This window comes from Drosophila subpulchrella, chromosome 2R (assembly GCF_014743375.2).
Source record: "Drosophila subpulchrella strain 33 F10 #4 breed RU33 chromosome 2R, RU_Dsub_v1.1 Primary Assembly, whole genome shotgun sequence".
Classification (NCBI taxonomy): Eukaryota; Metazoa; Arthropoda; class Insecta; order Diptera; family Drosophilidae; genus Drosophila; species Drosophila subpulchrella.
Genome location: NC_050611.1, coordinates 572,213 through 589,749, shown reverse-complemented (window position 1 = coordinate 589,749; position 17,537 = coordinate 572,213). Strand labels below are relative to the sequence as shown.

The 17,537-nt window shown below is 41.0% G+C and overlaps 2 protein-coding genes across 2 annotated transcripts; both read left to right on the top strand.

Moving 5' to 3' along the window:
- Positions 1–3,521: 3,521 nt before the first annotated feature.
- Positions 3,522–9,883, top strand: LOC119551650. Its single transcript, XM_037861085.1, has 2 exons — positions 3,522–4,061; positions 9,083–9,883. The coding sequence occupies exon 2, from the start codon at positions 9,110–9,112 to the stop codon at positions 9,623–9,625; it is 516 nt and encodes a 171-aa protein (XP_037717013.1). The 5' UTR covers positions 3,522–4,061; positions 9,083–9,109; the 3' UTR covers positions 9,626–9,883.
- A 2,416-nt stretch (positions 9,884–12,299) lies between these two features.
- On the top strand, positions 12,300–13,409 carry LOC119550690. Its single transcript, XM_037859555.1, has 3 exons — positions 12,300–12,445; positions 12,498–12,898; positions 12,957–13,409. The coding sequence occupies exons 1-3, from the start codon at positions 12,417–12,419 to the stop codon at positions 13,028–13,030; spliced, it is 504 nt and encodes a 167-aa protein (XP_037715483.1). The 5' UTR covers positions 12,300–12,416; the 3' UTR covers positions 13,031–13,409.
- The last annotated feature ends 4,128 nt before the right edge of the window (positions 13,410–17,537 follow it).

Genomic DNA, 17,537 nt, shown 5'->3' with positions numbered 1-17,537 from the left:
AGCTCCCGGTGATATACCCATCAGATCTTGCCTTGGAATCTCTTCTATACACTCAAGAAAATACAGGTGAGAGGTTATCGTTTAAAAAATACATTTAAAGGGTTGGGTATAGCATTCTTAAATGGTTTCAATCCATATAAATTGAAGATATAATTTAAACATGCAGTTGCTCTCAAATAAGTTGAAAAAAACTATTCCTAACATTTATAAAAGAGATTAATATTATTTTCAGATAAATAGAAAATCCAATGCAATATTTTGAAAACATGTTTTTGAGAGTGTATAATCTCTGGCCGACTGTGTGGCATTTTCGTTGCGATGTTGGGGTCTGTCTGTTTCTTTACGAGCGCGTCTTATTTTTCCAGCTTTTTTATTTACGGTTACTTGATTTGGTTTTATTATTATTCTTCTGATTGATTCGAACGTTTTCGTAATAATATTTCAGTTGGAAACTTGAGAAATCCGGGAAAAACCGAGGAAAACCGGGGAAAACATGACAGCTGCTACGCCTCCCGCCCGAATTCTCCGAAGGAAAACGCTGAAAACTTTATGACGGAAGATGCCACACAATCTGTTTATTGATTTATAGTCTGGGGAAAGTGCCAATAAAACGCCGAGCACGAACTGGAAGCTGCTTGGGATTAGTTCTCCGGAGGGGAAATCCCTCTATGCGATCGTTAAAATTACTATCCTATACTACATTCGCTGCGTCTACGCTCTGTATATTTTTGTAGACCTTTTATGACTGTGGACGGGATCCCTAGGTGGAGCTGAGGCAATTTCCGAAAATATATATGGCTCGTAAATCGTTTAGTTCGGGGGTGGCTTATCTCTATAAATAGCTGGCGACACCCCGAGTATTGGGTGGATATTTTTGGGAATTTGATATATTTCCTCGGCACACGCTACCCATTCCCAATCTCGATTTCGATCCCCATACAGCTGCCAGATGTACGAGTACATAAGTGTAAATTAACTATCGTCCCCGATCGTGTTTGGGGGTTTAACTTCCTCTGCCGGCAATTTATGCACAAACACAATCCGGACCCGGGCACGTAATTGAAAATCAACAAAGCTAAGCAAATATCCAGGCATTCCTTTGGGCAATTATCAGCCGGACACACAGAAATTACCTCACAGAGTCACGTACGTGCGCCTAAGCAAACATCCTTTTCAGGCCTCTCCTTCCACCGTATAAGTATTTCTTTTTGGCAACTTTCATTGCACATCCTGTCCAAGGCGATTCTTATCGTTCTCGAGATACCCGTCCCTAATGCGTAGATTCAAATTCAGATTCCTGGCCAGACAATAGGGAAAAACGCTGCAATTGGATGCGGGGCAGCTGTTTTGGCTTGGGTTCGTATGTGGACAGGATGAGCCGGGGATTAACCGTCAATGCACTGAAAAATTGTATAATTTGTACCCATATATGTATGTTGGTATTTTATTACATTAACATAACATTTGCATTCTAGACAATGTTCATTGGAGATACTATACTAGTAATATCAAAAGTTAAGACTTCATTAGTCATAATATTCGATTCTGCTACTTTTAAGAGTAATATGCACTTAATGGTTTAAATGTAATATTAATTCGTTTTATGTTTTACCAGCATTTAGCTGTTAGGCCTTGAAAACTCACGAACTTACTTAAATATATCCTACCCCAAACAACTAATTTGAAATAGATTTGCTCAGTGGAAAATCATTTTATTCCATTTCATTCATTTCATTTTTCTCCCTGTATTTATCTGCGTTCGTCCTTCGCATCGCAATTAGAAATGATTAGAGCGACGCCGCAATCAATTAAGGAAAATGGTACCTACTCAATTTATTTGCCGGCGATCGACAACTGCTGATAAACAAGCCATTAGATGCACTTGAGATCGCAACAGGACACCGCTTCAAAGAGGAGGTGCAGCATCTACGCTGCAATTCGAGTGCATCTGATCCTCCATCCGCACCTTTTCAGGGCGTTCGCGTGCCCGTGGGCGGGGGCGTGGTCCTGCAACTGCTTATAAAATTTCCAAGTAAGCTGGCGTAACTCGATCATCGGCATGATCCCGCTTCACGCGAGGAGTAAAAGGATTCGAGCACGCACTTGACAGCTCTCGACACATGGCTGACCCACAGAATGTATGCCATATGCTGCGATCCCGATCCCCACAAAAGGATATCCAGAGATATCCAGAAATCGCTTGGCATGCGTGTCAGCCGCAAAACATCGAAATGCTTTTTAGTGCGCGGCAGGAAAAGGATTTCCTGCAATTACTCGACGATCAGTGCTGGCTGAATAATTAGGAATGTTCAAGAAAATTAATGATTTAGTGACTCATAGAATAAATGAATGCACAAGTGCATGGTGAAAATGATAAATCTTCGAGAGTTGTTAATGGAAATGGGCATAAATCGGGTGACAATTCGAGGCGTTGAGTAGACTACTCAACGGTATATAGGCAATGAAAGTCAAGTTAGAATGAATATTTATTAATATAAGTTTGAACAATATTAATTAACTTCATTTTAGAGGGAGTTCTTAATTCTGATAGCTGTGCACCGCAAACATACTAAATTCACTTTCATTGTATGAAAATATTTGTTTACAACGTGTAAATAGACACTCGGAATCCTAAATTGTTTGTGACCAAAAAGATTTAAAGATTACTTGTACACTTTTAATTTCAGTTTAGATTATAATTTTAACTAACCCACCGTTTGTAAGTAATTTTAATCAATTTAATTCGTATTATGTTTTATATTCTGTTATCTTATTTTATTTTGTTAAAAATGTTGAGCTCAAACTGAGAAAGACAATACTAAATAGTTTAAATCAAACAGCTATTAAATACTTGATGACAGATTTTAAAGAGAATTTTAGAACATTTGAACGCAGGGATTAACCCAGGGGATTGTCTCTCTCTCCTTTTAGCCCTTCTTTTCAAATCCCCCTATAAATAAGAAAACAAATACCAAAAAGTCTGTTTTAAAATCCCTTAATCCTTGAACAAAAAGTTCACGCTGCCAGACAAAGTTAACCCACATTTCTGTAGGCCAAGGGATGATTGTTTTTATTTTTTGTTTCCTTCTTTTCCATTGACCTCAGTTGTTGACTCAATCAAAAGCGAAAACTGCCCGAAATGCGGGTACACCGAAAAAAAAAAAAGATATTGGATAATATAAGATCAATGTTTAAGTAAAACTTCGAATTAAATTTTAAAACAAACCCTCGATTTAAAAAATAATTTAAAATTCGCAACTAAATTGTCTTTCGGAACTAAAAGAGTGAAAAAAAAATTTCAAATATGTTCCCAAACTAAATGGTGTTGATTTTAAATCTTAATTTGTTCAGTGTATGATCTACAAATATGTCCACAGCTGTTGGCCAAAGAGCTGAGAGAAACTACAGAGAAACCGGGAGAAATCGGAGAGAGGGAGCATGCGCAGAGAGAGAGCCGGAGAGAGTGAGGGCAGTCAACAAAAACCGCTGCACGAACACGATCGCAATCAGTTGAGAACTTGGAGCGCGCGTGAACAGAACGCAGATAGAGATACCTTTTGGGCTTCAGATACACTGGCAGTGCGCATTACTCACTCATCCGCCAGATACGAAGATAGATTTCGCAGTGCGCCAGACGATTGCAACTGGCAAACTGGATTTACCACCCAAAAAGCAACAAAACTGAAAAAACCAAAACAATACCCACATCTACAATCGTGTTAAGTGAAAAACGAAGCCAATTGCAGCAGCAACAAAAAACTTTCAAAACCCGAGCCGTAGCGAAATAGGAAAAGTAGTTCAGAGCGTGAAAAATACGTTACTTGCTGCAAAAGTTGTGAAACGTATCCGAGAGATACAAACCCATTGGGAGAGCGAGAGCTTAGCAAAGTGCAATTTCCAAAAGCAAACAGCATCTAAAACATATCTATAAACCAACCGAAACCAAACAAATAATAAAGGCTGAAAAATTTAAAATACCCAAAAACAATTTTTCCAACCATTCAACCTCGACGGCGATTCGCAAGACAAACTATTGTTGGATTAACATTTTTTTGATCAAGGTAAGTCGGTTTACATATTTTTTATGGCCCTCATTAACACTCAAAGCTAAATAACAGAATAAAACCGAAAAACATTCCGAAGGTTTGAGTTGACTTGGCTTTTATAGTTGCTAGCCGTCTTGCACTCAAACCGACAAAAGTTGCCTGTCTGTTTTGATGTGACTCTGGCTAATTGACCTCCAAACTTGTGTTTTCATAATTAAGCCAAAACGAAACCGAGTAGTAGTAGCAAATTGAAAGTTAACGAAGCTGAAGAGTTTTTCAACCAGATTTAAAAGTATCTTGAAGTTAAGCTGGCAAAGGCAAAGGGACATTTTGTGTTTTAAGGTTGTTGACGAATGTTAAATGGGTAAAAAATAATCACGATATAGTTTATGGTTAAGAGGTTAAGTTATTTTAACCTATATTCCAAAATCACTTTTGGTGAACAAACCTTATAGTTTTAAGAGGAAGACCACCTCAAACTCCTTGACTGATCCTCAAGTACCATATTATTTTGTTCTCTGGAGTCACAAAGCGACACTTAAAATGCCAAGACGGCAGCTGCAAAAGAAATTTTGTGGCCAAGTCGATAAAGATGCATTCGGCTGGATGGTTTCGTGGTTACCCCAGTTATTGGCCTGTTTCTCGTCTGTTCTGTTCTTCGGGTCTGGGCTCATATCGAATGCGCGCGCATGCGCAAAGGATATGGAGGCGTCGGGGGTTGCAGGAGACGAGCTCTGTGTAATCTTTGCAGCTGCAGGACCGAACGATCTGCACCTGGCCTCGCCCGCTTAATTAATTTCCCAGCTGACTCAGCCCCGGCTCTCCATGGAAAAGCAAAGAGGGAAGTGACAAACCTCTGACTATGCCACTCTTCTTGATAAGCTTGTGGCGGGCAATTGAGGGGGCACTTCCTGCTGACCCAGGGGCGAAAAATGCTGAGGCTCGGCTGCAATGCCTCACTTCGCGGTGACACGTGCGAGGCGTGAACACTCACAGCCACATCCCCTCCTTTCTTCGGCCCCCACGGCTCCTATTCATTTTAATTTACTTGGCTACTGCGCGTTCGACAAGACTCAAAGCGATTCGAAATGCATTTGGCGCCATTTGGCCGCTCGGTACTTATATTTTTAAACGCATCAGCGACAACAAGACCGAAAGTCGTCACACATCCGTCCATCACACATTGGGGGCCACAGCGGCGACACTGCGAGAAAAAATGAGAAACACTTTTTACATAAAAAAAAATATATATATGATTCCCAGAATGGAAGAATAATTTATCATAAAAAACAACAGAACATGGTTAATATTTAAATCATTAACAAAATCTTTTAAGACTTGAATCCAATTCCTGAGATATTTTTTATTTAGAAATGTATAGTTAAGATATGTAGCTTCGTAACTTAAAAAAATATTTATATTTGTATTTAACATTTTTGTATACATTTGTAAGCTTAAAACTAAAGTTGATCGTTTTTTATTTTAATTCCTTTTATTACCAACATTTCTAACATTATGTGAGGTGAAATTTTATTAGCTCAGCTTTTTTAAATCTTAAAGTTTGGTAATAGATATTACCCTCACAATTTTGGTACCATATTCTGGATCTCGCAGGGATTTCTTTCTCTGTAGAGGGGATATGATGAATGGGGATGTGGGGGCAGACAGAGACAGCGAGACAGCGGGACAGTGGCCGAGAGCGAGACGGCGATAGCAGACGTCAGGCAGACGATGCATTTTCGCTGCCTCGATGGCGTTACATGATTTGTAATATCAGCAAACATACGTCACAACAACAGCGGCAAGAGCAGCATGTGCATAAATGGAATCCGGTTCGCTTGCCGACTGCTAGACGAGCAAGACATGTTTATTTTTAACAATATTCAGCAGATTATCATCTGTCGTCTGCTGCACTCCGATGAATGGACGAGTTTATTGCCTTGAAAGCTAGCCAAGAAAAAGAGGAATGTAATTTCAACAAATTAACAAAGCAACATATTCATTTGATTTGGAGACTGCACAAGAATTGCTCAAACTTAAAGTTATGACTTGGGATTTCCCTCGTCTTTGGTTAGTCAATGTTACTGATAAGGTTGTGGCTTTGAATGATATATTATGGTTAATTTAAATAACTATTACAAATTTTAAAACCACATCCCATTAGTGTTCATGAGTTGTGCCTGCTTTGTATAACTCAGAAATATTTTTCGAAATATAATATAATATGATATTATTATTAACTTTAATTTTGTGAAATTATATGTCGTGCCAGGCTCCCGGGCCAATTCACAAAAACCGTGAACCGCCCAGAAGAATCGGTTTCGTTAAGCGGAAACCGCTTGAAAGATGAAAAGGGAACCCTGGAGAAAGAGGAAATTGTGGGGCATAAACACCCGCCGACAAAACAGACAAGATACACACTCAGGCCCGGAGAATCACATATATTCGGCGGATAGCAAATTACGCACTTAAAGTGCTCGCCAAATGACAGGAAACGCGTCATTTTTACGAACTTCAAATTACGATTTTTTTACGTTTCCTTGTCTTTTGCACACTTAAAGTCGAAAGGCGTTGCCTGTGTGTTGGTTTAGTGGCTGCTACTAAGTAAGTAGCATGGGTAGAGAGGCCAGCACGGTGCAAAGTGCAAACACTGTGTTTTCGTGAGCGCAATTAAAACTGGCGCATTTCCTCATTTATTTGTGCGAGTGTATCTGCGGGCATTTCCTTGAAAAGGGACACATGGTGGGGGAGTGCATCCTGTGCGCGGCGGATATGCGAACGTTGCGCCGACGACTCGACGACTCGACTTCCTGCCATTGACTTTTGTCAACCGAATAGTAACTGAAAACCATTTCCCTTTCCTTTTTCCATTTCCATTTCCACCGGCCACATCCACATCCACATCCACCGAAAACAAAGCGAAGCGTGAAAAACAACGCGTGCTCAGCACGAGTTACCGATCAACTCGAATGTCAATGCCATATGCCATATACAGTATGCCATAGTATAGAACATTCCCTGACAACACGAATCAATCACTTCGAACTCAACGCGGGTGGAGGTGTATTGGAGATCGCAGTCAACGGAAGCCCCGCAGACAGATCCATTTGGCAATTGCTGACTAATCCGCCCCGCTTTTCCGCTTTTCACACGCTTTTCCCGCGCGTGGGATTGGGAAACCGAAATGAACTTCAAGTGTTTCCATTGGCCTCTAACGTAGGCGGAAGTGGATGCACATGGAAATCAAACAATCTAAACTGGCCATTACAAAGAGATCGGTTTATTCAAAATGATAGTATAATAGTTTTTTACTACCCAAACTATTATGGGTATGATTTTTAAGACAAAAAGCCAATACTGAAATTAGTTTTTCCATGTGTATGTCCATAGGTGGGCCTCCCCGTTCAGTCTTTGAATAAAAGTTGGAATTAAACAATTGATTTCATAGAGCAGCCACAATTATGTGGTTCGCCTGCTGGGGACCGCCTGAAGATCGGCAATACTTAGAGATTCTTTATGGGTCATTCTCCGCCGGGGGGTTCTTCTAGGGCTTTGTTATTCTAGCCTAATGGTGTCTGAAGTGTCGCCTGGCTGGATTTTAAAATAGTTTATGGCATCCGCTGTCTGATTCACCTCTTGGTTTGATAGGCGTGGGCTGAAATGGCTGCTTTCTACATTAATCTTAACTTGGGATTCGATAAGGGTCTCATTTATTCCACCTGCATTTGGGCATTCTAGGGTTCATTGGCCCGCCCGCTTGTCATTTCATTTCATTTCGTGTTCTGACAAAATGAGTAAGTAACTGGAAATAAGGAGCATTTCCCTTAAAAATAGTTATGTTTCCAGAAATTCTGATACAAATATTCCCCACTTCCTTTTAGTGAGTAACATTTCGTGGGAATTTCTTTTTAGCTGGCAATGAACTGTGTAATTAAAACCGCTGCGACTCCTTACGCATTTCCTTGAGCGGAAGCTACCCGGAGTTCGTTCCGGAAAACTATTAGGGTTCCCTTTGGGGGAGCTTGGAATCTCGACGCTGGGCTTCCGCTGGCTTCTCTTCCCATTGCCATTGCCATTTCCATTCCCATTCTCATTCCTACCCACATTCGCATTGACACCTTTTATGATCCGTCGGCGGATGTTTCGCTTGCTGTTTTTTTTTTGTAGTGCCCCCGATCCCCTGGCATATTCCCATTTGGGCGGCTCTTTGTTTTGCTCGCCACATTCGCATCTGCCAATTGGGCTGGTAATTATTTCCGCTCCACTCTGCTTTGACCTCACCTCCTCGGAGCGGACTCCGGACTCCCATGATCTCTGACCACCTCGTTTGCAATCGCAATCGAAGCTTGGCCCGTGTTTCCATGTCAGCTATGTAAGCCACATGCCGCCCCAGCCGGCCCCGCCCCCGGATACCCCATTCAAATGGACCGCCGATCGATACGACAGCCGCCTCGTAATGATTATTCAGCGCTTCCTTTCGCGTGCGATCCGCCTCGATCCGCTGACGCCGCCCATTCCGACAACAAGGTCAGATTTAATAACAACAGCATACGAACTCGGAAAGGAAGTCCCAGAACGGGCAGTCGAATACCAGACACTCTAGTGCTGAAGTAGTTTTACTGCCATCTTATCAAATACCTTTATAACTCCATTCAGGAAATCAGAACAAATGTACCAAGTACTATAGAATATGACTTTATAAAAACCAAAATGTTTTATTTTCTTAGCTTAAAACTAAATTTAACAAAAATATGATTGGCAGAAAAAGAAGGAAACAAAGTAATCGCAAACGGGCCTGTTGAGCTAAGCCCACCTCATGACTAATGTACCCCTTAATCGCTGAAAAGCGCGGATCATCACCCTTATGATGTGTCGCATGCGTATTATTATTTGTTTTAGTACATGCCCGTTTTGTTTCTTGCTTTTGCTGTTGTAGCGATTAAAACAATTGCCAGCCTGTGAAAGCATTTCCGTTGTGCTAACCACCACACACATGAATCACAGCCATTAATCAGCAATTCTTACTCCACTTTCAGAACCGGAGCCGAGCGAGCGGAAGCGAAATGCAAGTGGAAGCCAGCTACCCGAAATACGCCGGACGTGTGCCACCGCTGGACCTCTCGCAGGTGAACGCTGGCCAGGATCTGTGGGGCAGCAACGGGTCGAGCACCCCGTCCACCAGACGCCACCTGCACCATCCCTACCAAATGCTGGACAAGTGTCGCGGCGGAGTCACCCTGATCAGTGCCTCCTCGAACTCCTCCTCCGACGACAACAACAATCGACTGATGGGCGGCGATGATGGAGCCACAAGTCTGCTGCATCCCATGGGCTCCGACGGCCTGCCCCTGGATCCGCGGGACTGGACGCGAGCGGACGTGTGGAAGTGGCTCATCAACATGGCGGTGTCCGAGGGACTGGAGGTCACGGCCGAGCTGCCCCAGAAGTTCCCGATGAACGGGAAGGCCCTGTGCCTGATGAGCCTCGATATGTACCTGTGCCGAGTTCCGGTGGGCGGCAAGATGCTCTACCGGGACTTCCGGGTGCGACTGGCCCGGGCAATGGCCCTGCTCTCCTAGGTGTCTCGCGGATACCCCTCCCTGGTTGTACATATCTCTAGGATTCGGTTAGTTTAGCCTAGTTCTCCTAGCTGTAATGCCTAGTCGCTAGTGCTCTCGTTAGTTAAGTTTAGGCGTAACATCCTGCATTTCAATATTGTCAAAGATTGCTTCAAGGAATTGAGCAAAAATGATGATAGAGTGAAGTTAAAATGCTGTCCTATTAGTTTGATAAGTTCGCATCTGATGAAAATATAAAATGAAATTTTATAAACTGAACAAACTGGTGTTTTTATTGGACTCGAAAATAATGGAAATCATTTAAAGGGGAAATAATAAGTAATTTACGTTACAAGAACTTTAAAAATGTCAGGAATCTGCTGAGAAATTGAAAGAGGCTTAAGGTTAACTAGAATCGTTTAGGAAACAGTAATAGAAATTAGAAAATAATATAGATTTTTAAAATCTCAACATATAAACATGTTTTGCACTAATTTTGTTGACCTATGATAATGAGTCGACCTTGCAATCTTTCTGTACACATTAATTTCAATCAAATTTATAATTAGTCCAGATTAAATATGAATTTGTGAATGAATTATGAATTCATTCAACCCAAAATCTCGGTGTGACAAAAACCTTTTTAAAATTGAGTACCAACCGTATAGTAAGCTTTGAAAACAATGTTTTTTTTTGTTTTGCCTATGATGACACCGACGGATATTTGGTTGGTTTTCAATTAAGTATGTCCATAAAGCCGTGGAAGATCTCTGTGACATTCAAGAAAATGTCTAAAACCTAGTGCTTTGTTATATATTTGTTATATGTTTTTCGTTGCAAGCCTTTAAAATAGACATATTAACAAAATAAATAGAATAATTCTTACCAGATCCTTAAACAAAATTATCTTTGCTGTATTTAACAGCCACTTTGAAACTTTTTAGTTTATTTAATTTCAGTCTTGGCCAGCAGATACTTCTGAAATAATCCCAACAAAGAATACCGCACGGGTCTTGAGCAATTCCGCGCTCTTTGGGACTTAATGTTCTGTTTATGTCTTTCACAATTCCCCCAGACGATCTCACATTGACAAGTGGAATATACGTTCGCCCAATTAGCACATCATTAAGTCCCAACAAATGCTCTGAGTTGAAAATTTGGGTGGAAAGGCGTACAAAGATGAACCCCACACTTCTCACACTCACACACACAGACGAGCGCAGTAAACTCTTTGTTATTATTGGCCAGAAGTTAGTGCCAACATTTGTTTAGGCCCTGGTCATACATAGATCACCAGAAAGTGTTTATTTTCCTAAGACTTTTCCCGTTTGTGTGATTAATGTGGTAGGGGAAAAGGGGGAAACTGGAGTTACTTCTCAGTAAATAGGGAAATGGCCAAAAATGGTAGTACTGCAGTTACTTCACAGTAAATAAGGGAACACAAATAAAAAGAAAAGGGGGAGAAAAATTGGCTTTACTTAACAAAAAGAGGTTTTTACAAATACCCTTTTAATTTTCAGGGGGTACTAACAAAAATCACAGAAATCCTTCATAATTATAAAGTAAGGCAATAAAATAAATCCTATATAATAACCAAAAACTAATAATTTGACACTTAGGTATTCTAAAATATAAGTACAAATTGAACAAACTTCCCTCTGTAGATTCTAGAATGATGATCCGCTTAAAACAGAAAGTCAAAAGGCCCAATCTACAAGTTTTTCGGGAGGGACCCGAAGAGTGCCCATTTAAATTTTAGCTGTTGCAAAAAACGCAGCGGAACAATTATGACAATAGCAATAACAATAACAATAACGGATAACGATAATCAGCATCGGTAGTCAAATAGAACCCGGATAGATACAAAGATACATCCGTGTGTGGGCGAGTGAGAGAGCGATGGCTTACATATATACAAATTCAAAGCGCTCCATCCGCCCGTGCATCCGCTCATTTCATTTGGGTTTTTCTTTTTGTGCCTCCTATGAATGGGCAGATACACAGTTGCATAGATACGCAGATACAGATACAGATACATTTGGATGTTCTTCCTGCTGCTGCTGCTTTTTCGCTCCACGTGGCTCATTGTCGCTGGGTTTTGTAAGTTTGCATTTAGTGCAGTTCGGCCGTCGGTTTTTCGGGAGCATCCGGGATGTAGTTAAAGGTAAAGGAAGTGAGACAAATGAGCCAGACCAGACCAGACCAGACCCGAGTTCCCTGCTCGGTTGTTACCTTGTAAAACAGAAACCCAAACACAACACTCAAACCGAGGCAGCAACAGATGTCGCAACCCGACACATGCCACGACCAGGGGCACAGTCCACAACCTTGTCCGCCAGCTGACGCCGCTGCATCCGAAGACCTCGAAACGGGCCCAACAGGAATTTGAACTCCAATTACAATTCGGCAGAACTGCATAACTCAAATTGGGCAGGTCAAAAAGAAATCTTTAGAACTAAAACTTCATAGAGTTCCATCTCCACATTCCTGTTGAAAATATCGCAAGGCATTCATTTATACAAATACACATGTATATCTTCTAGAAATTACAAAAACTTGTATATTATTTTATATTTTCTATTGATTTTAAAGTAAATCAAAGTATCTAAAGTATCAATTCAGATAAATATAAAGTTGGGAAGATAATCCGGTTTAATGTAACCCTTTATACAGATTTATAACACAATTAATTGTACAACTAATGTACAACTTTTTTCCGTCATCCGACATACGTTGAATTTCAAATCAAAATTTTTATTTTATAACAGTAAATACTAGTACCACAAATTATCGAAAGAGTCTAAAATTCAAAATGCAGTCAAGCAGTAACTTTTTTAAGAGGTTGGTAAGGGTGCAATCTTTGTTTTGAAAGCTTCTAACCTCTCCTCTTCAGCTTTGTTCCCGTAAAGATCTATCAGTCAGTAAGTTCCCTATATATGACATGCATATCGAAAATGCCGCGGAACTCCACTCGGCCGGAGTGTGACCACAGGTTGGTGATCGAACAGGCCTTGGTTTCTGCCGTCGATCAGACACTACGACCCTTGGACTATGAGAAACGCCAGCGCGAAGCCCGCGAGATTCTGCTCAAGTCTCGGGAGAATCTGTTTCAGGAGATGGGCCTAGGCCAAAGTACGGCGGATGGAGGAGATGTGCTAACGGAAGACGATGAAGACGGAGCTTTTAACGGACCAGTGCGTCTCAAGTCGGAGATATTACTAAACGAATATCAGAAGTTGTACGAAGGGCCCGCCAAGTCGGCATCTTACGAAATTCTACTCCTAAAAGACATCAGTAAGTACAAGTTTGGTGTCTTATAAAGGTGCTATTCCAGTGATGTTTGACTCCCCAGAGCAATATACGTGGCTAGTACTGGGCCTTTGCATGGCGGCGTGTAGCATCTTTACTCTGATCCATTTGATATGACCTGTCACTAAATTATGTATATATTGATCTGTGGCGAACGCGGCGAGCAAAACAAAACGGCAAATCGAATAAACCATATAAAGACCGGGAAAATTGAGGAAACGCCGCTTATGTAAAGTAGAATATCCGCTGGCAGGCGAACGGAAGGCGAGGTGCGAAAACAATAAAAGCGGACGGAAGTGGACAGGGACGGAAACCGACGACGGTTCCGTCGATCGCTGGACTGTTTTCCGACCAATGCCACACAATAGATATTACAAACCATAGACCGGCTACCGGGCTTCGCTGTTCGGTCTTCGCTGTTCGGTCTTCTGTCTTTTGCCAATTTGTCGAAATGCTTTTTCCGCTTTTCCGGCGCCGTAATTGAATTTCTGTTTCGGGGAGGAAATGACTAAGCCAAAAACGCTCTACACTCCCGTCCTCAAGTGGCTCAGGAAGCTCGATAGGATGGGTTTTCAATTGCACAATCGAAAGACTCCAGAACTCCAGGGCAGGGCACTGTTATATTTTTTAATTAGTTCATTGCCTGCTCTGGCGCGATATTTCCCACGAAACTCCATCTGCTGTGGGGTAAACAAATGGAGTGAATCAACAGAAAACAGAAAAACACGAAATATGGAAAGAGTTTTCGAAGCCACACACAATGCACTGGGGGCAGCCACTTGTTGATCGTTTCTCGTTTGTTTGTTCTGGTCCGAAAGAGTATGCTAAACATGTTTGGGGCATCGGCATCCAGGAATTTATGATCCCAGCCCCTTATCAAACTAATGCGTAAGAAAACCCATCATTACGACCCACGCAGGTGAGTCAGAGCGGCGGATGCCATAAAGAATCCCAAGCCCAAATAAGGCGACGTTTTGGACACCATTAGGAGGCTTACAGAAAAATATATTACGAGACCCCTGGTGGAAAGTCTTAGGTATTTCAGAGCTTCAGGAGGTCCCCAGCGGGAAAGTCAAGTTCTGAAAGGGTAATTAGTAAATTTCGAATTCATACATTGGGCAAGCAGAAGAATCACGTGGAGTTGGGAAATCCCGGGGGTCCAAATTCTTACCGCTCACATTGGCGACTTCCGGCCGTGTTAGATGGAATATTTCTGTTGTTTTATTCAGCGAATCCAAGAGCACTTGAAGTTCAGCGGTTTGGATTTCTGCGTTTTTTCATCGCTTTGTTTTTTGGGTCTCGGGTTCTTTCTCACTCCCACGCTCATGGGAGCTGGAAAAGCTGTGTGTGAACTGTTGTTTGAGGGAAATGCCCAAAGACAAAAGTCTCAGGGCAGCCAAGAAACTGTCATTGCCAGCAGAACCCACACAAAGAGATACTTGGGTACTTTGGCTGGATGGGAGAATGTTATGCATAGAGAGCGGTCTGATTGCCACACACCAGAAGAAGTTCATGGGAACGAACTTTGTGGCCCGGGTAAGTCAAGTGTGAAGAATGGTGGCCGGGGGATTGGGGGCCTAGGATGGAGAGGGGCATACTTCCCCCTCATTGCAGCAAGTGCAGTCATCTAATAGATGCGAGTACCAGTCATGAATACGACAATTAATGCCAGCCACCATTCATGATTTACTCCTAGCACAAACGGCAATCAAGATAAAAACACCCTTCTGCACAAAGAAAAAAAATAATGACTTAATTAATGGTGAATTGTATACAAATTAAAAATATCCATTTATGAATATAAAATCTTATTAAACAATACTTTATCAGCAACCTCTTTAACTTAACAATATTATTGTACATTTAATAGCAAATCAGTCCTGGTTTTGTAAACTACATATATTATTGTTTTATTTTAGTTACATTTTGTTATACATATTACGTATTAAATATTAAATTGTATTTACTTCTTGAAGCATAATTTATTTTTAAAATATTTAAATATCCCAAAAAATGTAATGTTTCTTAAATATATTCAGTAATAACGTCAATTTGGACATTCTAAAGCACAGTCTTTTATTAATATATAGGTACAAATCGTAATGGAAATAGAAAAACTATTTATGGTTAGTATCTTAGTTTAAAAACTAAAAATACACCCCTTTTTGCCAGTGTAGTCCATAAACTCCTCTTCTCCGGCACTTCCCATCCAATTTCTTGCTTATGCAAGGCAACGTGACTGTGTGGGCGTGTCATCACTTTCAATTTTGCGGCCAATTTGAGTGACACTTTCTGCCTGTTTGTCACGCCGCTTGCGTAGCCAAAGATTGTGGCACAAAGGGGCGGAGGCACGGGAGTGGGAGTGGCACCGGGCTGCAGGAACCGCCAAGGAGGCCTAGAGACGCAGCTCTGTGTCTGCTCGTCGTCTGCTGCGCTTCCGTTTCCTGCGCATAAATTTTAATGAGCGAGCCAGATTCCCCTCCTCCGCCTCCCTATAAAGACTCTATCAATTGAAGATAAGAACTTAAGTGAAAAAAAGGAGAAAAAACTGTCGGCGGAATGGGAAACCCTTGGCTTCGTAAGTGTCTCTTACCTTGACTTTCGCGAACCGTGCACAAAGTCACGGCAATGTTGGCCATAAATTGGCACAACCAGTTTTGGCCACGGGAGAAAACAAAAGAAAAGCCGAGGCATTGGCCAAATGGATGAGGCTTTTACTGGCTTTCCCAACCATGAAATTCGCGCAGAAGCACTCGAGCAGGAATACAGGTGGGCCGACTGATCGACAGGTGTAGTATCTCGCATGGGAAATATAAAAACAAAGTCATACATTATGGGTATTTTTAATTTTGTTCATCAAATGTGTAGATTATTAAGCATATACATTTTTTTAGGTTTTCTTATAAACTTGTTTTGATATGCTATTTCGGAATAATTTTAATGACCATATGTATTTTATGAATATTTAGTTTTGCCTCAGGAAAGCTTAAAACGGTACACACAATTCAATTAATATCACTATATAATCTAAAATATAAATTCCTCAAATTGGTCCTTCTGAGAAACAAGTATCAAGTATTTTTGTGTTTGTTATTCATAAAATTTACTTAATTTATTTTTTAAAAACTATTCAAGTAACAAAAAAATATGCTCATTGACCGGAAATGGGAGCTCGTTAAAATACTTAAGCTCAAATAAATATTTTTATTGTGAAGAGCAATGTTAAGATTAAAAGTTTAAAGATTGGCTTACTCTTTTAACGGAATTCCCCAATTAACGCCCTCACATTCTCCATGATTAGTACGAAAATGGTGAATAAATAGTAAATTCTAAGACTTAATTTTTAAGAACTTGTTGGAACACCCCTTTTAAGGAAATCTCCAAATTCACATCCCTATAGGGAATATATATATTCTCCTAGATGCGCACATACCAGCAAAAAAGACATAAGTATGTTAATATATTTTCTAAATTTTCAGCGCAATCCTGAGATCTTTTCACTTCTCTAACGAAATCCAATTCACATCCTTATATTCTCTCTAATAAGAATATATATATATTTTCAATATATCCAGCGCAATCCTACGATTATGGATTCATATCCTTATATTCTCCTAGATGTGCATACCAGTAGAGCCCATAAGTACACAAAGAAAACTATCTAAGAACCTTGTTCTTGAATTGAGAACATTGTTCTTGAATTGAGAACATTCGTTCTTAAAAACCGTGTAAGTACATTTTGGTATCAATATAAGAACGAAATGGTGAGAAGGGATAAGTTAAATTGAGTTTATTTAACATCTTTTTGATAAGTATACACTAAGGACTGAACTAATAGTTTATTTGTACATACAAAGTACGTAAATACCGCCAATTCAACTTGATTCGACCAAAATAAAAACATTTTCAACTTAAAAATGTCGTCTATTCTTAAGAACATTTTCAACTCAGAAGAGAACGTCAGAATTTTCTCTGTGTATGTTAATATACTTTCTAAATATTCAGCAATCCTAAGATTAAAGGTTTAGGAATTTACTTTTTACTCTTCTAACGAAATCCCCCAATGCTCATCCTTATACTCCCCGTGATATTCTCCCGGATTCCAGCATACCCTCGCAGCTCTAGGACCCCAGTTTTCTTCTCTCTCCTTCGCAGTCTTGGCCACACACCGCTCAGTCTTCAGCTGGCAATCGAAACTAGTTTTTCAGGTTCGGCGCACGGCTGATAACAACAATTGCAGTGCGAATGACGCCGGACGACGGCGCATGCGCGCCACTCTTGCATTCCTTTCGGTGGCTCTGGGTGCGCAGAGCCCCTGCCCCTTCCACCTCCCTTCGAGGCATTTGCGGAATTTTAATTGCGCAAAAAGCAGCGGGACGGAGAGGCCAACTGCAATTGCAACTGATGCGATGGGCTGGAATGGGAATGGCTGGGAATGACGTTGAATGATGGTTAGTTGGAGGTTGCCTGCAAGTGAGAACATATCGCGTGATGGTGATAGATATAATGGCCGTGGACAGAGCGCAGTCTTGTCTTGGGAAGATGGGGTTGAGGCTGCGATGGCACATTCACCGGCCACGCCTTGGACTCAGATACTTAGATACCCAGACTGCCAACCGCTGAT

What these genes read in the sequence shown, in the direction of transcription:
- LOC119550690 (XM_037859555.1), top strand. Translation starts at nt 12,417, where the DNA reads ATGCAGTCAAGCAGTAACTTTTTTAAGAG. An exon ending in AGCAGTAACTTTTTTAAGAG is followed by an intron (nt 12,446 to 12,497) that starts GTTGGTAAGGGT and finishes TCTCCTCTTCAG; the next exon opens with CTTTGTTCCCGTAAAGATCT. An exon ending in TCTACTCCTAAAAGACATCA is followed by an intron (nt 12,899 to 12,956) that starts GTAAGTACAAGT and finishes TTGACTCCCCAG; the next exon opens with AGCAATATACGTGGCTAGTA.
- LOC119551650 (XM_037861085.1), top strand. Translation starts at nt 9,110, where the DNA reads ATGCAAGTGGAAGCCAGCTACCCGAAATACGCCGGACGTGTGCCACCG.